Here is a 26,974-nt window from a genome sequence, read left to right on the forward strand (position 1 = left end):
TTGTTCTTCAGTTTCCAACCCACCTCAGGTGAACAAGCCTGAACTGGGCAATAGGCAGAGGAAGAAGGATGAAGTTGTTCTGGCGTGACCTGAGCAGAGAGGAAACCACACTTTTCTCCTTGGTTTATGGCTTTACTCTTTAAATTAGATAAATAGACGCTTGGCGGGGCATCTCTCAGAGATGTGTTTCTTGTCTAGTTCTCTTCAGCTTTTCTCCCGGGTCTCTTCTATTTCCTTGTGTTGCTGCTTTTCTCTCTGTGACTCCCTCCGGCCAGCTTCCATGTCGCCTCTGGTTTGTTGGTGTGCACAGCTCTCCTGGGGTCGCTTCCCTCGTCTTGCTCCTCTCCTGGCTGTCTTGGAGAAGGCATGCCCAGCCCATGGGATGCAGGTTGCTCTACTCTCAGGTGGTGGTGAGCGTACATGGAGAGGCTGACGGGTGAGGAGGCCCTCCTGCCAGTGCTGTGATAACTTGGGTGGCTCCGAGGGGAGGGGCAGTTTCCTCCGCCCTTCTGTCCAGTTAGAGCCCCACCCCACTCCCACCCCCGCAACTGAATACTGAAGAGAAGTGCTGGTGCAGGCTGCATAAACTCTCCCAGTGGGAAAGGATTCGTCATACAGAGTTTCCTGTGAGTGCAAAGAGAAAAGTGGTCAATCTCATATCCTATAGGTTATCTGAAGAACTCTTCTGCAAATACAGACACAGTAACGGCCCTTTGTCTGTGGGGTCTTTGTCTCCTGACAACTCTAAACTGTAGATATGTCATTTCTTCTGATAGATACAAATTAGATAAAGTTGACTCACCGGCATGGTATGAGGTTAGCAAACAGCTGTGGTCTAACAAAAGTTATGTGACTGTGGTTTCTCTCTCAATATTGAATCGCTATTTAATTTCTGGGCTGTATTTGGTTGTTGTGGCTAACTGAAACCTTGGAAAGTGAAACCACCGGAGGGAGCACTTGTTCTTATTTACATTTTAATTTTTAGTTTATTATCTGGCTGGGTGGATATGTGCATGTGAGTGCAGGGGTCTGTGGAGGTGTGAGGTGTCAGATCTGGAGTTGGAGTTACAGGTAGTTGGGAGTCACCTGAAGTGAGTCCTGGGAGCCAAATTCAGGTCCTCTGGAGAGCACCATGCTTTCTTAATTGCAGAACGACCACTCTGGCCTCTACACTTAAAACTTTTCAGTTATTAATAAATGGTCTTTTGACAGAGTTTCATTGATTTTACTTCCTATGATCATATTTCATATGATATTATTTCACTGATAACACCTAAAATTTTTATTACATTTATTTGTTTTGTGTATGTATTGTGTATAGAGCATGAAAATAGGAAGGGATCATGGGAAGGCAGGAAGACATCCTGAGGAGAGAAAAGATAGAGCAATGGACTGGGGTGACAGGAAAGTAGAAGAGAAGGCTGTTTGGGAAAGAAAGGGGACCAGCAAGAAGTGGGCAGTGGGCATAGGGAGGACAGTGAGGAGGGTACAGGAGAGCAAAGTATAATGACATCTATCATGAAATACCATAGTGATTGCTTGCTCAGTGGCGGGATTACCATTAAGGTTTATCTGAGGTGTGATTATTACTAACTGAAAACAAGAAAATGCCATAGTGAAACCAGAGCTTTATATGTTCACTTAAAAATTACTTTAAACATAAAGGTTTTTTTATTTTGCAAATACAAAAATAAATAATTTTTATTTTGTTTTTTGAGACAGGGTTTCTCTGTGTAGTTTTGGTGCCTATTCTAGATCTCACTCTGTAGACCAGGCTGGCCTCAAACTCACAGAGATCCTCCTGGCTCTGTCTCCCAAGTGCTGGGATTAAAGGCGTGTGCCACCGTGCCGCCACCTGGCTAAGTATTTTTATTTTTATGAATTAGAAAAACCTAACTTAACCCACCTTCTATAGGACTCTGTCAGACACAGTGCATAGAAGGTAGTTCACAATGCTTGTTGAATAAATGTAGGATAGGTGGGGAGCCTTGGAGCATGGGAAGAGAAAGGCTGGGACCCCAGGGACGTTTGTTCTCACCCTGCGGTCTAGCTCCTTCTCCCTCTTGCTGCCCCGCCATTAGCTAGGGAGATACCAAGAACTTTAGGGAAGGGAAAGGGCAGGAAGAGCCATAGGAACTGCTGAGCTCCAGGAGCAGCCCCATGCTCTTGAGCACCAGCTGACCAGTCTGCCCTTCAGTGCCACTTGTGGGGACTCCGGGGTTTCTGGACATACCACACTGTAGAATTTCACTCAGTATCATGGGAGGCCAAGAAAACAAGGGAGAAGAGCAGAGGGTGAGGTCACTGCGGCCAGCCACCCCGCCTCTGCACATAGCATTTGGAGTCACCCCGAGGACCCTAGGACACCGTCTTGATTCTGAGCTTCAACTCCAGCTCATCCCATGAAGGCCTCCAGATCAATCCCATCGCCACCATACCTCAAGATAGGGACAGCCGTGGCCTGCTGGAGGCAGCCAGAGTGCCGAGGAGCGAGAGAGGCTGTGGCCCAGAGGGGTTCTCTCTTTCCCACTCTCCATAAGTGAATGCATCCCTCCAACTGAGATCTCGGGTACAGGGGACACTCTCTTCACTGGGAGTAGCTTTATCTAGTTAAGAAAAGGAATGCATTTGCACTCTGGTTCACAGAACATTCTGGAAGTTAATAGCTATTAATTGTGGGGAGAGGAAGTCATTATACAGGAGACATGTCAATCACACATTCTTGCTTTTATCATTGGTGGCAACTCTCCCACAATCCCCATTTTACAGATAAGGACTCTGAGGTCCACAGAAGCTGATGAACTTACTTATGGCCACATTATGATAAGGCGGAGTCAATATGCAAAGCCATCCAACCTGTCATCAGAGTCTCTGTTCTTAACCGCTACATCATGTTGCAAAATAGCCTCAGTAAACGGAGAGAAACGTCATGGTTGGGACAGGTTAACAAGGAAAACCCCAAGGATATTCAGTCAGCTAAAGTGACAATGGCCTTGAAGCCAGTAGAGCAAAGCCATAGCCTATTCTTAGACCCTTTGCCCTGGCTATTCAAAATGTAACCAAAACCTTGGGATCAGTTGGGATCATATTAGAAATGCCTGGGGGCTGGAGTGATGGCTCATTGGTTAAGAGCACCAACTGCTCTACCAGAGGACCCGGGTTCAATTCCCAGCACCCACACAGCAACTAACAACTGTTTATAACTCTAAGATCTGACACCCTCACACAGACACGCATGCAGGTAAAGCACCAATGCACATAAAAAAAAGATAAATTGTTAGAAATGCCTGGTTTCAAGGCCGTATGTCCAGGTCTAATGAATTAGAAACAGCATTTTAGCAAGACCAAAGGTTGACTTGTAAGCCTGCTAGTGGGGACACACAGGTGAACTTTTGGGGCCCCTGGCCATCTAGACTGCATATAGACCCCCATGCCCATCCTCCTGAGCTCTTGTGCAGCCAAGGTTGGTCTTGAGCTTCTGATTCCTCCTCTCCTTGCCTCCCAAGGGCTGGGATTACAGGTTTACACCACAATGTCTAACTGCGAGTGTGTCTAACTGTGAGTGCCTGGGTGCATGTGTCTGTGTGTGTATGTGTGTCTGTGCATGCATGTGTGTGCACGCACGCCTGTGTGAGGAGGTACAAGTGAATGAAGTTTCTCTCAGAGACTGGAGGCATCTGATCCCCCTCCTCCCTCTGGAGCTGGAGTTACAGGCAGTTCTGAGCTACTCAGAGATGCTAGGAACCAAACTCAGATCCTCTGGAAGGGCAATATGCATTCTAGACCACTGGGACAATCTGTAAGATGAATTGCTAAATGGTCTTATTAATAAAAAAAAAAAACAAAAACAAAACAAAACCCGGAGCCAGATATTGGGGTTAAAACTGAGAGCTCAGAGGAATAGGACAAGCCACAGCCAACCTCACCTTATCAGCCCTCAGTCTCCAAAGAGATCTTCTTCCTGTCTACCCACGCTTATATGCCTTTCTGTTCTGCCATCTCACTTCCTCTCTCCACCCAGCTACATCACTTCCTCTTCCTGCCCAGCTCTATCACTTCCTGTCTGTCTGTACAGCCCTCCAGACCTTTATGGTTAACTAGTGTTGGAATTTAAGGCGTTCGTCACCACACCTGGCTCTGTTCCAGTGTGGCCTTGAACTCACAGAGATTTGGATGAATCTCTGCTTCCCAAATGCTTGGATTAAAGGCGTGTGCTTCCATGGCCTGACTTCTATGTTTAATATAGTGGCTGGCTTTTTCCTCTGATCCTCAGATAAGCTTTATTGGGGTGCACAGATAAAATATCACCACAACAATCTTCTTGGGATCAAACCCAGGTCCTCATTTTTTTTTTCATTTCTTCTTTTTTAAAATTAATTAATTTATTTATTATGTATACAATGTTCTGCCTGTATGTATGTCTGTAGGCCAGAAGAGGGCACCAGATCTCATTACAGATGGTTGTGAAGCCACCATGTGGTTGCTGGGAATTGAACTCAGGTCCTCTGGAAGAGCAGCTAGTGCTCCTAACCTCTGAGCCATCTCTCCAGCCCCCAGACCTCTTAGCCATCTCTCCAGCCCCCAGGTCCTCATTCTTACAAGGCAAGTACTTTACTGACTGATTTATTTCCTGCCCTTGTTTTTTTTTAATTCAGAAGTTCCAATAGAAGGTTTAGGGCATGGTTCAGTAGGAGACAGCATGAACTCTAAGAGCCTGGAATGTAACTTCCCTTTCCTGCCCAGTACTTGACCCAGCAAGAAAACAAGGTACAGAGAACCACCCAGTGTGGATGATTAAAATCAACCTAAGAACATTCCAACCTCAGATATCCTGAAATTCCTTTTGGTGTTGTGTGAGGCTCTAGTAAGATCCTATGTAGCCCAGGCTATCCTGTAACTTGCCTTATAGACAAAGTTGGCCTTAAACTTAAGGCATTTCTCCTAACTCAGCTTTCCAAGTACTGGGGTGGCGGGTATGCACCACTACACCTGATTGGATATTCTGAAATTCTAAACCTTTTCTCTCCAGTCCCAGCACTCATTAGAAATATTCTTGAATATTCTGTTTTCCTTACTCTAACCTCATAGAATATTTTAAAGTGTGTGTATATTTGTGAATGTGCTTGAATGTTATATAAAAACAGGAAAAAAAAAACAATAGGCATCGTGTCAAAAGGTGAGAAGGCAGTCCCAGATGAGGCGGCAGTGAGGGCCTGCTCACCCGTCAGGACTCAGATGGCAGCCTGCTCACCTGTCCGGACTCAGAGGGCAGCCTGCTCACCTGTCAGGACTCAGAGGGCAGCCTGCTCACCTGTCAGGACTCAGAGGGCAGCCTGCTCACCCGTCAGGACTCAGATGGCAGCCTGCTCACCTGTCAGGACTCAGAGGGCAGCCTGCTCACCCGTCCTGCTCACCCGTCAGGACTCAGATGGCAGCCTCCCTCTCCACCTTCAGTGCTGAGTGCAGTCCTCCTTCAGCACAGCTTTCTTGCCCCCTAAGCTTTAGTACCCGCTGCACTTCTTTTTAACCGAGTATGTTTAAAAATTCAGACCTGAGGCTTCTCTCGAAAGAAATAGACCATCTGATGATAGCAGGCCAGTATCTGACGGTATGAGCCAGTATGGCAGCAATTCATCCAAGTCTCAGCTAAAACGCTCACTGCTTTTGTTGCCTCTGTCTCCTCCACTCCCCATTGTCTTCCTGATGTTGAAAACAGGGGTCAGCTGCCAGCAGCAGTTGTTTGGTTTTCTAGATTGACTTATTGTGTTTTCTGTGTGTGACTATTTTGCCAACATGTGTATGTCTGTGCACCACATACATGGCTGGTGCCCATGGAGGCCGGAAGAGGGTGTAGGGTCCCCCAGGACTGGAGCTACATTCAGTTGTGAGCTGTCATGGGAACTGGAAATTGAACCTGGGTCCTCTGCAAGGGCATCGAGTGTTCTTAACCACTGAACCGTCTCTCCGACTCTCCCAGCAGCTGTTTTAAACATCACAAGGTAAGAGTGATATTTTTCTCATTCCTTTTGCTCATGTTCCCTCAGACCTTTATCTATTTATTCTACCTATAGACATAAGAGTTTGTAAAAAGCTCTGACTTGGATCCTAGTTCTCCTAAGATCTACAATCTCCTTCCCATTTTAAAAATGTAGCATGATGTGGCTGTCTCTGAGCCAGAATGGAGCATTAATTTGTGTGGTGGTATTGTTTTCCCCAAAATATTGTGTACCTTAATAAACTTACCTGGGGTCAGAGAACAGAAAAGCCACTAGGTAGGCGGTGATAGCACACACCTTTAATCCTGGCATTCCAGAGATAGAAATCCCTCTGGATCTCTGTGAGTTCAAGGCCACATTGGAAATAGCCAAGCATGGTGACACACCTTTAATCCCAGAAAGCCAGCCTTTAATCCCAGGGAGTGGTGGTAGAAAGTAGAAAGATATATAAGGCGTGAGGACCAGAAAAAAGAGGCTTTTGGCTGGTTGAGATTTTGGCTGGTTAAGCATTCAGGCTTTTGAGCAGCAGTTCAGCTGAGAGCCATTGGGATGAGGACACAGAAGCCTCCAGTCTGAGGAGACAAGACCAGCTGAGGATCCGGCGGAGGTGAGATAGCTGTGGCTTATTCTGTCTCCCTGATCTACCAGCATGGACCCCAATAACTCGCCTCAGGTTTGATTTTATTAATAAGAACTTTTAAGATTCATGCAACAAATTTGTCAACGGTCTTAGGTCTAGACATTTATTCAACTCCCATTATGTTCCCAGTGCCTGCTGCTATGACTTAAGAGGCATGGATGCAATTTAACATTCATTAAGAAATAAGCCGTAAGCCTGTAAGAGAACCAGAGGATAGTGTGAAAGGTTACGAGGAGGAAAGCTGAGTCTCGGCAGGAGCGTGTGGTGTAGGATTTGGGACAGATGGTCTTTAGAGTAGCTCCTCGGGGGAAGGAAGTGGGTTGGGGATGACTAAGGTATGAGGAAGCATGGTTGAAATGTGCCTGGAACCTCATAGATGTGGCTGGAGCAGCTTTGAGGCAGGGAGCATGTTATCAGGTGAAGCAGGAAAGATGGGGAAGCTGATAAAGGACCACATCCAGGAGACTCGGGGTGGATTAGAACTTGGCAACAGGGAACCAGCTGCTGCTTCTAGATTGTCATGTTTTCTCACATGGCCTCATCTGCTCCATCTTTCCTGATCCTATCAAATATGCCAATGCCCTGAAAGGAGTGAATGACTCTGTCTTTATGTACCTCTGGCACCCCAGCATGAGCTTTGAATGTTGTCTAGAAAGGAGTTTCTGTAATTTTGGTATGTACCCGTGTGACTCCATCCCCCTGAGAGAACGCAGTGTGGGGCTTAAAGAGCCTCTGGTGCATGCTTTTGAGTAAGTCAATGAGTCAACAAACGGATGCTGCGGATGTGAGGGGAAAAGGACTGCTAGCCGTTCTGTGGAACTGGAAATGGAGAATATAGAAATGTCTCGAGGAAATAGAGGAGTAGCACTGGGTGGCCAAATTGACTTTCTTGGCCCCAAAGCCCAGAGAGCTACCCACTGTGGCACAGGGATACTGCGGTACTCCTGATGGCATCCAGGAGGCCAGAGGGGGCACTGTGAGGGATCTGAGCCCTATACCTACACAGCAGCTAGCTCGCCCCAGCATGCAACCCTGCGTCCTTCCTTACCTGAGCTGGTCTTGTTGATCTGAATCTTTTTGCTCCTCCTGGCACTCCAGACATTTCAGGGTCAAGGAAACAAAGACCAAAAGTTAAGGAGAAGAACAGTGAACTCGGGTGGGGTTTGGTAATTTTTTTCCTGACATTTTTTTTTTTTTTTTGAGACATGGTCTCATGTATCTGACATTGGCCTCAAACTCACTATGTAGCTGAGGATGACTCTGAACTCCCGACCTTTCTGCCTCCTGAGTGCTGGAATTACAGATGTGCACCAGTGTGCCTGGTTTATGCAGTGCTGCAGATCAAACTCAGGCTTCGTGTGTGCTGCAGCAAGCGCTCTACAAACTGAGCTACACACTCAGCCCTGAAGTCAGTCATATCTCAGAGCTTATCCCTAGTTAGACTTTTCCTGATGCAATAGATTTAGAGGCAGATAGAAATATGGAAAAGGCCAGCTGCAGCTACACTGGGTGGGTATGATGCATATTATGTTTCCAGAAGAGAAAAGGGGGAGAGGAGGTGGGATGGGAGGAGGTAGGGACCAGAGCCACAGCTCTGATTGTCTGAGGAGGAGGGCTGTAACCCTATCTTGGATCTTGCATCTCAGCCAAGCATGCTATTTACTGTTCAGTAGCATGTTGCTGCTAATGAGCAAGAACTGGTGAAAACTGCAACCAGCCTGGAAAGTGCCTGAATCGAAGGCATCATCACCCAGGGCTTTGTTCTGGGAAACTGAGGAAGCTAACTGTCTGTACAGAGCAGCTACTGAGATAACAGGGAGGCAGAAGCGATCCTCTCCACTCCTTTTCTCAAATCTCCCTGACCCATTTTACACATGCCAGTCCAGACCAGTCCAGCTGCTTCTCTGGTCTCTCTGAGTCTCTTCTCTTTCCCTTACAATTAACTGTAAGTGTAGCTGGAGTGACCTTTTCAAATGGAAATTGGATCATAGTAACCTCCATGCCTAAAATGCAGCTAAGGCTCCTCTCCACTGGAAGTGTAAAACCCTCCACATGGCCTTCTTTCCCTAAACCCACCAAGGTTCTTCCTCTGGACAAAGCCTCAGCCATTTGTTCCTTCAACCTGTCTGGCTCTCTGCAATACCCTGTTCTTTTTGTCTAGTGCCTATTTCTCTTCCAGGGCTTAGTTCCCTCTGACCTTTCGGAATTGAAAGCCAGAGACTGGTGGTAGGCTCCCTTTTCCTTTGGGGGTAGAGCACCTGAATTTTGTGGAGTATTGTTGTTTTGAGACATGTTAGCCTAAGTTGGCTTCAAACTCACAGAAGTCTTCCTACCACAGGCTCCTGGGTGTTTAAGATTACAGGCATGTACCACCATATCAGACTGAAAATACTTAATTTTGACTGGGCTTGTGTCTAAAGGAGAATGTGCTTTTCAGCCTCCCTTGCAGATAATTTGGTCTATGGGACTGAGTTACAGCTAGTAACTCAGCATCAGATATATGCAAAAGGGTTTGTGGTGGTTTAAATGAGAAATGCACATCTCTCCTCTCTCTCTCTCTCTCTGTCTCTCTCTGTCTCTCTCTCTCTCTCTCTCTCTCTCTCTCTCTCTCTCTCTCTCTCTCTCTCTCTCTCTCTCTCTCTCTCATAGGCTTGAGCGTCTGAACACTCAGTCCCCAGTTGGTGACCCTGTTTGGAGAAGTTTAGGTGATGCTGTCTTGTAAAAGGAAGTGTGTCACAGGGTGGGATTAAAAGCCTCATGCCCCTTCCAGTTAGGTCTCTTTGCTTGGTATTTGCATTTGAAAATGTGAACTCTCAGCTCCCCATTCCTGCTGCCGCCACTGGCTGCTATGTCTCCTAGCCGCGATGGGCTCTTACTGCTCTGCAGCCATAAGCCCCAACAAACCTCACTGTATATAAGTTGCCGTGGTCATGGCAACAACAATGGAAAAGTAGCTAATACAGTGTCCTATAAATAGTAAGTTAGCTGGGGATTGTGGTCATGTCTGCACTCTCAGGCAGGAAGATCCTGAATTCTGAGGCAGCATTGCCAACACAAGACTCTGTTTAAACAAACAAACAAACAAACAAAGGAGCCAGGTACTGTGACACATGCCTGTAATTCTAGGACTTAGGAAGACCAGGAGTTCAAGGTCATCTCTCTAGTTACTTAACAAGTTTCAGGCCTGCTGTGCTACAAAATCAGTGATTTAATAATTTGACACAATTAAAAACTTGCTTCAATATAAAATATTCACTCTACTAGAATTCAGTACTAGTTCAGAATATGACATTCTTTTGTTTGGTTTGGTTTTTGGCTTTGTGTCTTTTGAGACAGGGTTTCTCTGTGTAGTCCTGGCTGTCCTGGAACTCACTCTGTAGACCAGGCTGTCCTCAGACTCTCAGATATCTGCCTGCCTCTGCCTCCCAAATGCTGGGATTAAAGGTGTAAACCACCACAGCCCAGAATATGACATTCTAGGCAAACATTTCTTAATTACAGTTTTCTGTATGTTATATACAGTGACAGTCTTTTGTACAAACCGTTAACTCTTTCCCAAGACAATTAGTAACACACATTAATATTCATTGAGATCTTACTTATATCTGCTTCCCAGTCTGACAAAGAACATGCACGCTAAGTGCTTGATGCTTATGAGCTCACAGAATCCCACAGTATCCAGATGAGGCTGTCCGTTGTCTTTCAGGGATTAAAGCACCTCCTCTGAGCTCTCTTACTTTCAGCTTCCCACCCCAGCACTCTTTGGTTTGTCTCTGAGCTACTCTAACTGGTTCCTGTTGTGACAAAACCCCTCCTCCTGGCTGACATGTAGCTGAGTGGTAGAGCCCTTGCTTAGAAAGCTTGAGGCCCTAAATTCAATCCCCAAGACAGAGGGAAGGGGTATCTCTTCTATGTGTCACCAGGAATGGGGGCACAGATTTTCTTATAATTCCAGCACTTGGGAGGTGGAGGCAGGAAGACCAGGAATTAAAGATAGTTCTTGACTACATAGGGAATTTGAAGCCAACCTGGGCTACATGAGATCCTATCTTAAAACAAAAGAAGTCCCTTCTTTTGACAGTTCATTTTTCTCTCCTGGTGATATTTACTAATTCATTTGTGGGTTTCCTTCTCTGTTTGTAGCCCAAACTAGTCTGGAACTCATTCTGGGCTAGCCTCAGCTTTGAAACAGTCTGCTTGCCTCAGCCCCTTTCTCAGCGCTGGAATGATAGATATGGGTCACCCCACCCAACTTCCTGTCTCTCCTATCACACTGAATATCTCTATGTACAGGGCCATTTCTTCAGGCATAGAGAAGATAGGCCTGTGCTGGAGCATCCCAGGAGTCTATACTTTAGGAACAACCTCAGGAGCTCTATTAAGTCTAAATAGAGGCCCAGTGAAGAGGGGGATGAACCTGGGACACAGCAGGTTTTAAAACAATGTGGTTATGCCTCTACAGAATAAGATACGGGGTTAGAATTTAGCTTTCATTCTTCCATGCCTGTTACTAACTCGTTTTCACTGCTGGAGAAATATTTCCCTGTCTATACAACTCCTCTGGAGTCAGGCCTACCTTGCTTGCTGTCTGGAGATAGAGACCAAGGCAACGGGAACAGGAAAGATTGTCCAGAGACTAGGCACAGTGTGTCAAGCCCCCAACTGTGCTCCTTTGCCCAGGGTCTCACTGCCGGGACCTTCCGGGCTAGGGGTAAGGATGGCGTGGGCTAACCTGATTTAAATCATGTACCTGTACTGTTTCTGCTGATGCAAGTCGGCAAAGATCTGCGAGAGGGCCTCGCTCTCCCCCTGGGCCATCAGCTGCATGAGGCTCTCACTGGGCTGGGGGCTTGGAGGTTTCTTCTGCACTAACTATATGGAGAAAGAACAAGAAAACAAGAGGTTAAGCCTTGGGCTCTCTGCATTTTCTTAACACCAATCTCTAGACACTGAAACATCAGGACCCAACCTCTCCCAATAGGCAGTCATGCCAGCTGCTCACGGAAGCAGTTCTCTTTGTTGGTAGCTCAGTGTTTGGTATAAATATCCTTTGATGCCTTAAAGGTAAGGCCTTCATTGCCACCTGCCAACATAGATTTAGTATCAACTTGTTAATATGAATTCTAATAGCTAGTGCTACTAGTTTTTATACTTAAATGTATATATTATGAAAGTTAATGTTTAAGAAACTAATTCCTCTAAGAAAAGTCCTATATGCAGTTGCTTTGCGGATCCGTAGCGCATTTGGACCTGTTTATGTGTTATGTGTGTATGCATGTACATGGGTTGTAGCACACACGTGTATCTAAGCACTTGGAGGCTAACGCAGGAGGATCTGGAATTGTAAGCCATCTTGGGTTCTATAGCAGGATCCTGCCTGGCAACAGACCGCCTACCGTTCCATTCCCAAGAGTGCCACCAACAAGGAATTATGTAAGATTCCGTTTAACAAAAGGATGTTGGGGTTGGGGATTTAGCTCCATGGTAGAGTGCTTGCCTATCAAGCGCAAGACCTTGGGGTTCGGTCCTCAGCCTCGAAAAGAGAAAAGGTAACAAAGGATGTCCATGAGTAAAGAGCTGGATGCCCAGAACACACATAAAACAGGATGCAGTAGCTCATGTATGAAACCCCAGAGCACCTATAGCTTGATGGGAACCGGAGTCAGGAGGATCCATAGACAGTTGAGGGCCTGTTAGCCTGGAGTGCACAGAGGAGAAACAGGGACTCTGTCTCAAGTAAGGTAGAAGATGGGGATCAACACCTGAGACTGTCCTCTGACTTCTACATGTGTGCCATGGCACATGTGTACACACACAGACACACACACACACACACACACACACACACACACACACGCACACAGTGGGGGAAGGCAGATGGAGAGCTGGTAAGAACAGAGAATGAAAAAAGAATAGAGAATGAAAAAAACAAAAAACAAAAAACAAAACCAAACTCCCTCATGGGCTAGGGGGACGGCTTAGTAGGTCAGAGTGCTTGTGAAAGAATTAGGACCTGAGTTCAGATCCCCAGCATCCATGTAAAGAGTCATTCATAGCAGTGGCACAAACCTCTAACCCCAGCACTGAGGGGTTGGGGAGCAGAGACAGGAGAATTGTTGGGGCTTGCTGGCCACCAGCCCAACAAAAATCCCACAAGCTCCAGGTTCCGTGAAATACCCTATCTTTTTTTTTTTTTTTTTTTTTTTTTTGGTTTTTCGAGACAGGGTTTCTCTGTGTAGCTTTGCGCCTTTCCTGGGACTCACTTGGTAGTCCACGCTGGCCTCGAACTCACAGAGATCTGCCTGGCTCTGCCTCCCGAGTGCTGGGATTAAAGGCGTGCGCCACGACCGCCCAGCGAAATACCCTATCTTAGAGGAATAAGGCAAAGAAGGATAGAGGAATGTACCTCAAGTCTTCCTCTGGCCTCAGCATGCTCCTCACAGTGCATACAACCACCCAACACACACACACACACACACACACATACACACACACACACCCATGCACACGCATGCACATGAATGTGTACCAGAAAAATCTCTTTCGGCCTGGCATGGTAGAATGTGCCTGTACTTGGGAGCTGGAGAAAGGAGGTTCAGGATTTCAAGGCCAGCTTTGGCTATATAATGAGTTTGAGGCCAGCTTGGGCTCCATGAGACTCTATCTCAAAAAGGCAAACAAAAAAATAAGCAAAAACAAAACCCTTCTCTCTTGTTCCTTTTCACTGAATGGTGGTGATGGCTGACGGCTGCACAGCTGTGTACCTCTACTGAAAGTCCATGTACTTAGAAGGGGTATTCTGTGCTTGTAAACACTACCATGTCTGGAATAGAGTTAAAGCTGAGGGCACCTACTCAGGCACTCAGCAGCAGCTGCTCAAATCTCCCTCCAACTCTGGTCTTGGCTGAAGGCTGGCAATGGAGATTTCTTACCTCAGACTTTCCACATGGGCTGCAGAGGCTCTTGGGTACCAGGCAGTGAGTAACAAGGATGCTAGGGTCCTTGGTGGTGATGGACAGACCCTTCTGCAAAATTTGAACCAGGCGGATCCAAAAGTGGAAGACAGTCTCAGGATGGTCAGGGTGGAGCTTTAGGAAGTAGATCTTCTCGGTGACTGTCCTCAACCTCAGGATGCGTTCATGGTGGTCACAGATCTGGAGCTCCACAAACTTCAAAGGGAGAATGCTAAGGACATAGAAGAAGACACCTGGACAAACCCATCACTTTTGATGCGTCTCCTCAAGGGTGGAGGCTTTTAGGGGCAGCAAAGTGAGCTCTTGGCCAGTGATGCTCAGACTCTGGGAAAAGCAGACTTCCCTGGAGCACTTGATGCAGACTCTCCAAGACAGTCTCAAAGGTTCAGATTCATAGGTCTGGGCTGTAGCCCAGGGACCTGCCTCTCTCTCACTGATCCTCATGCCAGTGTTCCCTGGGTCCTGTGCCACAGCTGTCAAGGACCTGGCTTAGATCCAACATTAGTCACCTGCGGTGGGCGGGACTTGCTACAGGTATACCAACAGTGTAACAGGGAGCTTTGGCACGAGGTCGCTTCGAGGGATGAAGGGGTTTCCTGGACCTCTGGTAACGTCCAGAGATTCTTGAGATGATTGGCAGATTGTGGCTTGAGTGTCAAATGTCCCCAGAGGCTTGTTTGTTTAACACATGGTCCCCAGCTGATGGTGCCATTTTGGGAAAGTTGTGGAACCTTTAGAAGGAGGAAGTGCATCACTGCAGGGAGAACTTTGAGGTTTTCTAGCCAGACCTCATTTCCTGATGTTTCTTGTTTAGATGCCATATGATCAGCCAGCTTCCTGCTCTTGCCAAAGTGTCTCCCCTTCCCTGCCACAATAGGCTCTGTCCCCCTGGAACTTGAAGCCAAAACGTGCCCTTTCTCCCCTAAGCTGCTTTACACTGGGGTATTTTTTTTTTTTTTTTTTTTTTATCACAGCAACAGAAAGGAAATTGAAACAAAGCCCAAGCAAGCATCAAGAAGGGCAGTTCTATTCCAAGCATCTTGCTTCTCTACAGCCCCACGGGGGACTTAGGCGATTCGCTTTGTAGAGAAAAACTACAGCCAGTGACTTGTGGTACAAAAATCAAGTCTGGGTAGCTGTGCACCCAGGACTGAAAACCATGCCTCTCCCGAGGAGCTCTCTATCTGCAGGTCTCACTGCCTCATTATTCCTTAACCAGAGGCTCAGAGGTTTCCTGCTGAGTCAGAAGAGTGAAGCGAGAAGGCAAGTGTGCTTGGAGACCAGCTCCTGTCCATGTAAAGCTTCCCTTTGCACCTAACAGTCTGCCCTTCCAGTGAAAGCCCTGCTCTGTGTCACGTGACCTGTGTGTGTCGTACGCATGCATGTTTGTCAAGTGTGAGCTTGCCCATGCATGTGTTTGTATGTGGAAGACAAGGGTCAATGTCACTGTCTTCCTCTATTGATGTCCACTATTTAAAAAAATGTTTGTTTGATTGTTTTGAGACAGGGTCTTACTATGTAGTTCTGCCTGTCCTGGAACTCACTCTGTAGACCAGGCTGGCCTAGAACACACAGAGATCCACCTGCCTTTGCCTCCCGAGTACTGGATTTAAAGGCATGTGTCACTACATCCAGTTTAAATTTTTATTTTAGCTTATTATTTGTTGTTGTGTGTAGGGAAGTCTGTGTGCATGTATGCCTGTGTACCACATGTATGCAGTGTCCACAGAATCCAGAAAAAAGTGTCTGATCTCCCGAGACTGGAGTTACAGACGATTAACTGTACCAAAGAGGAGCCCTTGCTTTTAACCACTGAGCCATCTCTCCGGCCCCCACAGTCTTCTTGTTAAGAAAGAAAAAGAGCACTTGTTGCTCTTGTAGAAGACCTGGCAATCACATGGCAATTCATAACCTTCTTTAACTCCAGTTCCAGGGGATCTGACACCCTCTTCTGACCTCCACAGGCATTGGGTACACGTATGGCACACAGATATACATGCAGGTAAAACATTCACATGCGTAAAACAAAATTAGTAGAACTTTAAAAAAATATTAAAAATTTTAATTAAAAAATAATTAAAAATAAGGAAAAGGCACTCATGAGGAAGGAAGTGGGCTAGTGAGTTGAGAAGACGGTCACACAAAAACCTCACCAAAATCATTGAGACGTTTCTCACCGAACCCGGAGCTTACAGTTTTTCATTTGGCTAGACTGGCTGCCTAGTCCCTAGGCTCCACCTCTTCCTCCACCCACTAGGCCTGCCACTGGGATTGCAGGCATGCATCCTACTTGGCCTTTTGTGTGAATGCTGATGATCCCAACCCAGATGCTCACACATATCATGCCACCTTCCCACTGAGACATCTGTCTCCCCAGCCCCCACCTATCCGTGTACGTATGTGTTTGGGGAGGTATGTGTGCATGTGTCCACAGGTCAGTGTCATTCCTTAAGTGTCATCCACCTTGGTTTTTAATCAGAGCCTCTCATTAAACCTGGAGCTTACTAGTTTAGGCGAGGCTGGGTGGCCAGCAAACCCCAAGGATCCACCCATCTCTACATCCCAGTGCTGGGATTACCCAGGTGTACCACTATGACCATTTTTTTAAACACAGGTTCTGGGGTTACCCTCAGGTCTCCCCATGTTTGCACAGCAGGCACTTTACTGATTGAACGAACCCCCATTCTCCTACTTGTCTTAGGTTATTGCAATCTAGAGCAGTTAGTAGCTGAGCACCACAGTGCATGTTTGGAATACGAGCACTCAGAAGGAGGAGGAGTCAAGTAGATCCAGAGTCCAGGGCAGCCTTGACTGCATATTGGCTTCATGGTCAGCCTGGGCTATAAAAGATTTTGTTTAAAACAAAATGAAAGAGAATTCCAGTGAATTTCACTGCAGTGGCTTCTCAGGTCCTCCCCATCTTGAGTTTAGCACCAGGACGCCTCCACCTTGGCCTGCCTTCTACCCCACTCATCTCATTCCCATCTGCATTGCTTACCTCTTCAGGATGATGCTCGGGGCTGTGGATGGTCTGTTCCATGTCTGGCTCTGCCCCTGAAGCCATTTGACTCTGGCCATAAGGAGGATGTTCGGAAGGGGTAGGCAAGGCACGGAGGAGGTCACCCCAAGGGCCATGGTGTTGGAGGCTCTGTAGATTTTTTTCCAGTTTCTGCCCCTTTTGACCTGTAACGCAGCCCCCAGGCCCAGCCTGAGCATTTGGTAAAAGCAGCAGGACGTTTTAGCCAAGTTTCTTCACTCGGCGCTAATGTTTGTTCTTCATAGCTCTGGCTGGCCTGGAACTCACTGTGTAGACCAGGACCTGAGAGATCTGCCTGCTCTTTCTCCTGAGTGCTGGGGTTAAAGGACTGTGCCACCACACTATGGCAGCCACTTAGCTCTCTGTGGGAGGAAGGCTATGCTGTATTGTGGAGTGTTTAGCTGTGTCCTTGGCCTCTGTCCCCTAGACGCCCATAGCAAACTGCCAAATTCTGACAACGGAAAACGTTGTCTCAGACATTGCCAAACGTTCCTTGGAAATGAGGGCTTAACCACTGCTTTTTGACAAGCATTTTAACCTGCATTCTTTTAAAATTACTCTTTAGCTATTTAAACAAGGCAAAATGAAACAAAACAGAGTTTTACTCTATAGTCCAGGCTAGACTCATTCTCAAGGGCATCCTCCTGTCTCAGCCTCCTGAGTGCTGCTGGGATTACAGACGTGAGCTACCATGTGGATTTCTCTAATAGGACTTAAAGGACCTACTATTAACACAAGAGCAAGAAAATAACCTTGGAGTTTCTTAGCATTTACTTCGTGTCTGTGGATCTTCCTGTGACAGCTTCCTGGCTTTGCTTTGAAAACAGTCATCCACATGGTCCTTCCATTTATTCTAGGCTCTGTCTGGTCCAAGGGGAGCCCAGGCAAGGAGAGAACAACACACCAAGTGCCGCCTAGACCATGTACTTGGCTTGCTGTGTTTAAATGAATTTGTCCAGGTCCCATGCACAATGGCACCTCCCCACCAGCAAGCAGAGACTGGACTCTGGGCCCACGTTTCTCTGAGTCCTGAGGTCCTATTCTTTGCCAATCAGTAATTCTGTTCCTAGTCCCCAAAGGTCATCTCCTTTCACTGCCTTAACTTGGCATCAGGTTACAGACCTGAAAATGACATAAATTAGGGGTTCCAATGCCTAATCCTCCTCTCAGCAAAGGATGCCTGACCTTTCTCATCGGGTGTACACTTACAGGAGAAACCCTGGTCAGCCTCCTGTCTCAGGCCCTTGAGCTTTCCTGCCTCAGTTTATCTCCCACCGCAGTTCTAGGGATAACTTTTGGTCACATCTTGGGAATAGACTTAGAAGAATCAAGGAGTGCTGTTCTGAGTCACCCAAGAGTACCTGGACAAAGTTGCTTTCAAACACCACGGAGTTAGGAAACAGGTTGAATTCTGGAGAATGGACCATCTGGCAGAGCAGCCCTTCCTCCACACCCAGGCCCACTCCAGGGTTCGGCTCCCTATCCACAGGCAAGAGGCCCCTGAATTTTCCCCAGGCATTCAAGGAAGGGAAGGTTGTATAAGATCTTATAACTTTTACAGTCTTCTTCGAATTCCACCAAGACGTTCTAGGTGGAACTGATGTCATCATGTCTGCACATGCTTAGGGGCCCTCTGCACAGTTGTCCTGGGATCTGTTTCTTCCCTTCTGACCATGGGCAGCTGGCCAAGGCCTAGGGGGCAGCCAGTCAGCTCACAATGATGAATGGATGACATCATGAAAAACCACAGCAGGCCTGCAAGAAAGGGAAGTGGTCGGGGGAGCCTCCCATTTCCTCCTGACCAGTGTAGTTCACTTATGCACTGACATGCCAAGTCCTTCTCTGGGGCCGCCTGCCTGGAACAGTCTCAGAACTTGCTGGGAAAGCCTGAGGCAGACAGGAAGCAAGGGCTGGTAGGAAGCTCCCACTACTGCCCAGAAGGAAGGTCTTTCCTGACTCTTGGCCCTCATATGTGTGTGTGTGTGTGTGTGTGTGTGTGTGTGTGTTTTACTGGGATTATACATGCTGTACAAGTGCCCTACCACTCAGCTATGTTCCCAGTTCACACAAGACTTGAACTTGGCATATTTCTGTCTTAGCCTCCTGAGTTGCTGAGATTATGGGCCTGCAGCATGAAGTTCAAGCTCCACTACTTCTGTTACATTTGATTGATTGATTGATTGATTGATTGATTGATTGACTGATTGATTGGTGTATGTGTGTGCACACATAGAGTGCCACAGCACGTGTGAAAGTCAGAGAACAACTTATGGGAATCAATTCCCTCCTTCCACCATACAGAGTCTGGGAATAAAACTCAGGCTCTCAGGCTTGGTGATGAGGTACATGCCTTTACCTACTGAAGCATCTCTCCACTGAGCCATCTTGCTGGCCAGTCCCTGACTCTCTCAGTGCAAATTATCCTAACAATGTGAAGAGCTGATATCTATTCAAAACTAGTTTCCAGAGCCTCATATGATATAATCCCCTCCACACACCCTGGTTTAGCATGGCACCAGCCTCTCACATTCTGGCTTAAAATGACATGAACCTCCCATGCCCTGGTTTAGCATGACGTGAGTGCCCACCCTGCACCCTGACTTACGTGCGAGAACCATTTCTGCTTCTAGAACTGCTGGCACCTGTTCTCTGCCTGCTATGGCTGGCTGGTTGCAGCTGCAGGATTTTTTCCCTTAAGAAGTCAAAACTGGAGGAGCAAGAGAAGTAATTAGTTTCTTAAGACAAGGCTGACCAGCTTGGGTGTGTGTGTGTGTGGGGGGGGCAGCACCACATCCTTGTCTCAGTGATAATGTACCTCCCCAAGAGCCAGAGGAAGAGAAAAAAAATCCAAATTCTGGGCATGAGATAGGTCAAAGAACCAAGCAGCCTGACAACCATTCAAAGTCAATTTAAGGAGAAATAGTATTCTAACTTGGAAAAAAACTCTAGGATTTGGTAATGTTGAGGTCAAATGTGATAAATTCAGAAAAATGGTTTGGCCACCAGATATACAAAGGATGAGCCTAGATATGAGTCCTTTATTTAATCATAAAGTCAGAGAGAGTCTGAGTGTTATGAGGCTTTCCCAGTCTAGTTCCAACAGCCCTCTCCTCTGGCCATGAGGCCACACCCGCCCAACCACCTTTTATAGCTCCCTGGGTAGCAATGAGATGTCCAACTCACATTCCTCATTGTCTTTGCTTACTACATAGGGGGAAATGTTCCCCCTAGTAAGATTCTCTAAGGATGGCGTCATAGACCACACCCTGTGGTTTGCATTTCCTTGGAAACCAAAAGCATGGTACAAAAGTGACGGCTGCTAATAAGCTGTGCTCCCCTTTTCACAGTTAGCACTTAACCACAACACAACCTGTGAGCTAGATACAGGGCAAACATCACCACTGGGACATCCCAAAGTCAACTGGGAAGCTGACTTTGCTCTTTTCCATCCAGGGACACTAAGCTGGCTTCCATGGTGTTCCTCTACCTCAGTGGAGGGAGGCTTTAGCCCTGGTCTAGAAAGTTGACTATGACAGCACTTTTGGCTCTGAACAAGATGCTAAACAATTGTATAAATGGTGTTTCAAGGTGTCTGTCTCCTCCTTGTCCCCACCAGCCTTCCAACACCAGTGTTTTGAGTCATTTTAATAACCATGCAACACACCCCAATGTTTCTTCCACTTCTTTCTGCTAAACACAACGTTGTTTACAATTATGAAAAAGAAGGAAGAGAGACAAAAGAGATAATCTCAAACTAGAAAAGTTCTTCTAGATTTACTTAGTATGTCCATTTCTGTGATATGGAATTATTGACATTTACTCGGACATAGGCCTTCTGGAATAGAGTACATTGTGTGGCTTCCCTTGCAACTAGGTAAGGCTATCTGACTATTCTACTGAAAGACACATAAGCTCAAGTGAAATTTCTGTGAGGAATTATTTTAGGGAGAAAGCACCCCTCTTCCCTATTCCCATCTCCCTTTTTACTCCCCCTGCATCGCCCCCCCCCCACTGGACTAAAACTTCGGTTCCAGCCCTAAACTGTGAATTTCTTTTTTTTGGGGGGGGCGGGTTGAGACAGGGTTTCTTTGTGTAGTTTTGGTGCCCCTGTCCTGTATCTTGCTCTGTAGACCAGGCTGGCCTTGAACTCACAGAGATCTGCCTGGCTCTGCCTCGCGAGTGCTGGGATTAAAGGTGTGCGCCACCACTGCCTGGCATGAATTTCTATTTATGAGAAAAAATAAATTAGGAATTTATATATCTTACTATTTTGCATGTGGGTGTATATGTGGGGTGGTGCTATAGCACACACTCTGTGGGGTCCAGAGATTGAGACTACAGCAAGCACCTTTACCTGCTGAACCATCTCCACCCAAATCTGGAATTTTTTAATTAGATTGAATCAAACCTAAAACTGGCTGATGCTACTAGCATAAAACTCCTGTTCACTCTTCAGGAATAATTTTACAGCAAATGATAGTGCTATTTACCAATCATTCTAGGTGATAAGGAAAATAAAGTTAATTTGCAGGACATAGCATGACAAACTTGTGGCTTCTGAGGAGTGTAACTGTTTACTTCAACACTAGAAAATGCTGCTTCTGTGTTCCTCATGTGTAAAGTGGTACTAGTATTACCATAATCACCCCCCCCCCCTTACAAAGTTTCTGTATATAACAGTCATGGCTGTCCTGGAACTAGCTCTGTAGACCAGGCTGGCCTGGAATTCAGAGAGATCTGCCTGCCTTTGCCTCCCGAGTGCTGGGATTAAAGGCGTGCATCACTACCACCCAGCACTATTCTTTGAATACTTGATGGTGGTAACTGTGGTGACTTCTGGTGAGACATATTCTGATGCTTGCTTAAAGTAACCCAAATTTCTGGGGGTCAATCAGTGCTGGATCTAGGTTTTGTGCAGTTTAAGGCATGCTATTTAAAGATTTTCCTTCCTTTTTTCTTCTTTCCTTCCTTCTTTCCTTCTCTCCCTCTTCCTTCCTTCCTTTCTCCCTCCCTCCCTCCCTCCCTCCCTCCCTCCCTCCCTCCCTCCCTCCCTCCCTCCCTCCCTCTGTCCCTCCCTTCCTTCCTTTTTATTCTTTTCAAGTCAGAGTCTCACTATGTAGCTCTGGCTGTCCTGGAACTTACTTCTTAGACCAGGCTGGCCTCAAACTCACAAAGATCTACCTATCTCACCTAAGGGTACATAACCATTTCCCTAAGCAACTAAAATTATTGTTACATCTGGCTTATTGAAAATCAGTGTCCAACCCAAGAGCTGAGCCCCTTAGTTTATTTTTATCTAGTAAAGTTTCTTTCTTAGAATACTAGTGAGCTGTACTTCAGAATGCTCCACTTTCTGGGTTTGCCTTGTTGGTTCCTTGTGCTGATATTTAGGTTAGTTCTCCAGCCACTAACCTGTTATGAAATAGAAATTACAGCTAAAGAGATTTTTAAATTCAAGACAAACACTTCATTTAAAATTAAAAATGGTCACCATTTCTTAGTAAAGATCTGCCGTGGGATCTGTACAAAGAACTGCTCTCCCCGCCTCGACTAATGCCAACAGGAACATATACAAATGACTGCATATCAGGAGAAGTGATTTCAGAAAACAGGAGAAAATACTTGACAAGAATCTTTTCTGTACTTCAATGGTCATGAAACATAATGTGAAAAAAAGAATAATGGAACCAGAATAAGATGGGAAGAGAAAAGGAAGAAACAGAAGAAAGAAAAACTCCTAAATGCTTGAAGCCACATCAGAAGCTGCAGCTGATGTGACAGAAAAAAAATGAGTCATCGATATGGGTGACAGACTTGCCAACGTCCCACAGAAGGCCACAGAGCAGGTGACTCTTCACAGTGACAGAAGGACACAGTGGCGGGAGGGACATCACCTATGTGGCAGTTATGTCAACCCGGCGTGGCTAGTGCTCCTTTGAAGGGAAAAATGAATGGAACTGAACAAAAGTAGACAAGAATAGGACCACCACCACCACCACCAACGAAGTTACTTCCGAAACTAAACAAACCCACTCGCTATGGCAACACAACGGGACTTACCATATTCCAAGGAGACTGGGTAAAGACACTAGAGAGGCAAGAATGGCGTTTAAGAAACTCTACGTTACTGGAATAAAAAGAGAAGCATCCTACTGTAAATATCCGAGGGATAAAGCTGACAGTCTACTGAGCTAACAAGACAGGATGGCCTCAGATTTCTCAGAACTTTTAGATGACACAAGACAATGGAACAGTAGAGAAAGAATGCTGAGGAGAAAGAATGTGGCTCCAGAATTCTAGAGACACCCTGAGGTTCATTCAATTGTAATGGTAGCAAAAATAATCTTAAAACATTAGACACACGGGCCGGAGAGATAGCTCAGCCGTTAAGAGCATTGGCTGCTCTTCCAAAGGTGCTGACAACCATCCATAATGAGATCTGGTGCCCTCTTCTGGCCTGCAGGCATACATGCAGACAGAACACTGAACACATAATAAATAATAAATCTTTAAAAAGCAAACAACAAAAACTAAATGTACACAATAAACAAGTACTCATTTAAAAAGAATTGCAAGCATTGCGGTTGATTGCAATATCCCAAGTACTTATATGAAAGAGTCCCATGACACTGAGTTCTACATTCTTATACCTGTGGTCCTTGAACAGCATCCAGGGGAGGCATGGGTGTGATGTTTATTCTCTGTCCAGGGCAACTTACTTGAACACTTAAGAGGGCAATAAAGTCCCACTTAGGATACACTGTATCATTCTGTGTGTTAACAGAAGATAGGACACCTTCAGATATACCGGCAATTATTAATATCCCAGAGCAGTGTTTTGTTTGAGCACGGTTCAAAATTTTATTTTAGTGATATTTAATAAAAACCAATTATCTGTATCTGTGGCAAGACAAAGAGTGGATTTATTTATTTTAAGTTGGGTAGGAATCAAAGACAGTCAAAACCAGGAAAGCCCTCTCTGAGATTATCTCTAGATTTCTACATTTGGGATTGTTTTCATTCAAGTAATTCAAGTGATTACTGCAGTAAGTTAGTGACCTTAGCCTTAATAATCCTAAATGCTTACTTTATTTGTATTTTTCTACACTTATTTGTGGTGTGTGTGTGTGTGTGTGTGTGTGTGTGTGTGTGTGTGTGTACCAAAGTGTACATGTCAGAGGACAACTTGCCATAGTCACTTCTCCAGTTCTCTCCTTCCACCATATGAGTCCCAGGGATTGAACTCAGGCCCTCAGACTTGACAACAAGTACCTTCACACGCCGCCCCCCCCCCCAGCCATCTATCCAGCCCCTAAACACATTATATGCTGAAGCCATTGTTGGCCATATTTGCAAACCCTGCTTTTGAATTTCTCCAGCCCGGCCCCTGTGGTTTGTCTCTGCAAATCAACGGCCTAAGGTTCCTAGTGGTCCCTTGTGAACCTTGGCGGGTGGAGGACATGGATCAAAAGTGCTCTTTTCTCTGCATTCGGTGTTACCAGCTGCTCACTCCCCTCCTCACTGTCTCCTCAGCGCCAAGGTAGTCTTTGTTAACCCTCTGCTATTTTTCTAGAGACTTCCAAGGACAATGGTGAAGCCCCAGTCTAATTTCTGTCACAGAGTTAAGTGGGTGTATCTTGATGTTACTCCTTCAGGGTATTTTCTCTTCTCTGAATTCTACCTCAGAACCTTAAGAGGCATCCTTACTTTGTTCCAGAGATGGTTTTGGCAAATGCCGTGTCCTGGAGGCCGTTAATCAATTCTAGATGACACTGTTTTGTTACCTTTCCCTTTCAGATGCCATGTTCCTTGGCCTTTAGATGCTTTACCAATCCCTTGTGTGGTGTTATTTTCATCTAAGAAATAGTTTCTGGGAAATCAGTTTCTAGGAGAAGCCAGGACAAGAACGTTCCCTCATTTGCAGGAAGACAATGCTGGGGACAGCCAGAGCTGATAATGGGGGAAATGCATCTGCTTAACCACCTTTAATTGGGTTTCTGGTAGGAACTAGGCACCAGGGGAGACACAAATGAACGAGCTACATATGGTTGGCAGATGGATGCCTGCACAGCATCCCTTGTCTGGGAACAGAATGGCTTCAATTAGACACAGGAAGGGACAGGCCAACCCAAGACAGAAGGGGTTTGTTGGAAGGCCGCTAAGGGCTCTCAACTCCAACTGGGTTAAGGAAACTAAGTGAAGAGAATAGAGGAACAATAACCTGAAGAGAAAGGATGATGGTGAGGATGATATCTTCAGGAAGGTAGTCGACAACCTTGCTCTTGATATAACATCAGAGGGCATCAGGTAGCCAGGTCCACATCATGGAGGTGGAGGGTCAGGAGAGGGGGTGGTTACTGGGGCAGGGGGTGGGAGTGGAAACATTCTAGAGAAATCTTATATGATCATGGGGCAGAACTGAGTCACTCTCCACTACCCCTCTGGTCTCCTACCTGGCCCGACTATTGGCCAAACTACATGGAAACCAGATGTGATGAGCTCTTCTGTGTAGTCCACACAGACCTGCCAGGGAACAGGTAGAAACTCAAGTCCTCAAGTCCAGAGCATCCATCTATGGGAAGTGGTTTTAATCCTCACCTTCCCTCCCTTCCTCCCACACCCGCCCTTCACCAATCCTCCAAGCAGATGTTGGTAACTTTGGTTAAATCTTTAACCATTGTTTGCAGTATTTTACAAATAGTTGCAAATATAACATATCCATGAAGAATACTTTTTTTCTAATTTTTTTTCTCCTCAGAGTTTTTCATTTTCTTGTTTTTAATCCTAATTTTTTACATCAGCTCCACCCTACAGTGCGCCTCTGGAGCACTCCGATCCACTGGTCAAGCGCCCTCTGCTGAGGGCTGTCTGCTAGCGTCTGAGCTATCCCTTCTCCCGAGTCCTGGGTGCTCCTCCACTCAGTTCCTGCCGTTTTGTAGAGCTCCTCCATGTTGGTTGAACAGTGACAATTACCCAAATTACAGTAATTTGTTTTTCAGAACTAAAGTAACTTGTTCTTCTGGATTCTTGCCCTCCTCACCCTGCACTGCCGCCCCAGAGACAGCCTGACAGCAAGCACCCAAGAAGGACTACTCATCCATCTCGTGACAGGGCCGCCTCCTGCCTCTGAACCTTATAGGAAAGGACTTCCGCTATGCCTCCCAGGCCCGAACTCCCCTCAGAACCCCCAAAAGACTGTCTGGCTATGTGTTAATACCTTTCCTAATAAACCTATTGCTCAGTGTCCCCCACTCCAAACCTGAAACCTTTCAGAACCAGCCCGCTCCTGAGTCTGTTTCCTCTTCCCCTCCTTCCTCTTCTAATGCTTCCTCCCCAATCCCTCTCCTTCCTTCCCTGTGACTCTTGGGATGGTATCAGACCGTGTCCGTGCTTAGACAAGCTCTCTACCACTGAGCTAGCTCAGCCCTCCACCTTACTCCTACTGCTCTTTTTGTCCCTCCCCAGAATCAATGCCTGAGGCAGGTGGGAGAGCTGGCCCAGTGGTCATAAATGTGGGAGAGCCATCCCTGACCCCCACCAGTTGCAACATTCAGGAGAGCAGGCCCTGCACCCCACCAGGGCAGTACAGTAGAGCCAACCCTGTTTGTGGAGGTGTGGGTGAGCCAGCCCTGAAATTGTGAGCATGGGAGAGCCGTCCCTGTTACCCATTTGTCTTGTGGTGGCATACATGGGGGAGAGTTACCCTCCCTCCTCCCCCACCCATCAATGACTGGGGCAGGGGGAAAGCTGGCCCCATGGTCATAAAAGTGAGAGAGCTGTCCCTGTTAGTGCAGGTGTAGGTGAGCCAGCTCTGAAGTTGTAAGCATGGGAGAGCTGTCTCCATTTCACATCTGGCAGACCAATCCTACAGCTGCCCAGGCCCAGATCCAGGGTTATGACTTGGCCCACCCATCATCCACCCCACCTATGATCTGCTGGAGCACATGAGGGGACCTGACCCGAAGACTCAAAGCTGCAGGATCTCCACAACACAGAGCAACAACAGGATATCCAGGAAGAGTCCTAGTGAGAGCTACTGTTTGTTTTTGCTCTTTTTTGGGGGCCCACCACCCAGCTCCCAAAATAAATCACACACAGAGGCTTATTCTTAATTATAAATGTATGGCCTTAGCTTGGCTTGTTGCTAGCCAGCTTTCCTTAAAATTATTCTGTCTATCTATCTTTTGCCTCTGGGCTTTTTCCCTCTCTTATTTCTGTAAATCTTACTCTTACTCAGTGGCTTGCTGTGTAGCGGGTGGCTGGCCCCTGGAGTCCTCCTTCTCTGCCTGCCAGCCCCACCCATCCTTTTTCCTGCCTTGCTATTGGC

The 26,974-nt window shown here is 46.5% G+C and overlaps 1 protein-coding gene and 1 long non-coding RNA gene across 6 annotated transcripts in view; one reads left to right on the forward strand and one right to left on the reverse strand.

Annotated features, from left to right (window-relative positions):
* LOC143272324 (uncharacterized) overlaps positions 1-25,912 on the forward strand; it is a 36,788-nt gene extending 10,876 nt beyond the window's left edge. Inside the window, exon 2 of the long non-coding RNA XR_013049791.1 lies at positions 25,647-25,912. This is a non-coding gene — a long non-coding RNA (uncharacterized LOC143272324). The remainder of the gene's footprint in view (positions 1-25,646) is intronic.
* Positions 112-26,939, reverse strand: Garin1b (golgi associated RAB2 interactor 1B). Of its 5 annotated transcripts, none has more exons than XM_076566595.1 (9): positions 26,875-26,939; positions 19,253-19,354; positions 18,009-18,402; positions 16,609-16,793; positions 13,569-13,821; positions 11,387-11,508; positions 7,685-7,722; positions 2,439-2,606; positions 112-624 (listed from the first exon to the last, which is right to left on the reverse strand). In XM_076566595.1, exons 3-8 carry the CDS (start codon positions 18,255-18,257, stop codon positions 2,440-2,442), a joined length of 1,014 nt encoding a protein of 337 aa, XP_076422710.1. In that variant the 5' UTR covers positions 18,258-18,402; positions 19,253-19,354; positions 26,875-26,939; the 3' UTR covers positions 112-624; position 2,439. The 5 variants fall into 5 exon arrangements, with proteins under 5 accessions (XP_076422710.1, XP_076422709.1, XP_042128882.1 ...); XM_076566594.1 differs by having other exon boundaries at positions 7,685-7,728; positions 26,875-26,936; XM_042272948.2 differs by lacking the exon at positions 26,875-26,939 and adding an exon at positions 22,708-22,884 and having other exon boundaries at positions 7,685-7,728; positions 16,609-16,818.
* Positions 26,940-26,974: the final 35 nt, after the last annotated feature.

Source organism: Peromyscus maniculatus, chromosome 3, assembly GCF_049852395.1.
Source record: "Peromyscus maniculatus bairdii isolate BWxNUB_F1_BW_parent chromosome 3, HU_Pman_BW_mat_3.1, whole genome shotgun sequence".
NCBI classification, from domain to species: Eukaryota; Metazoa; Chordata; class Mammalia; order Rodentia; family Cricetidae; genus Peromyscus; species Peromyscus maniculatus.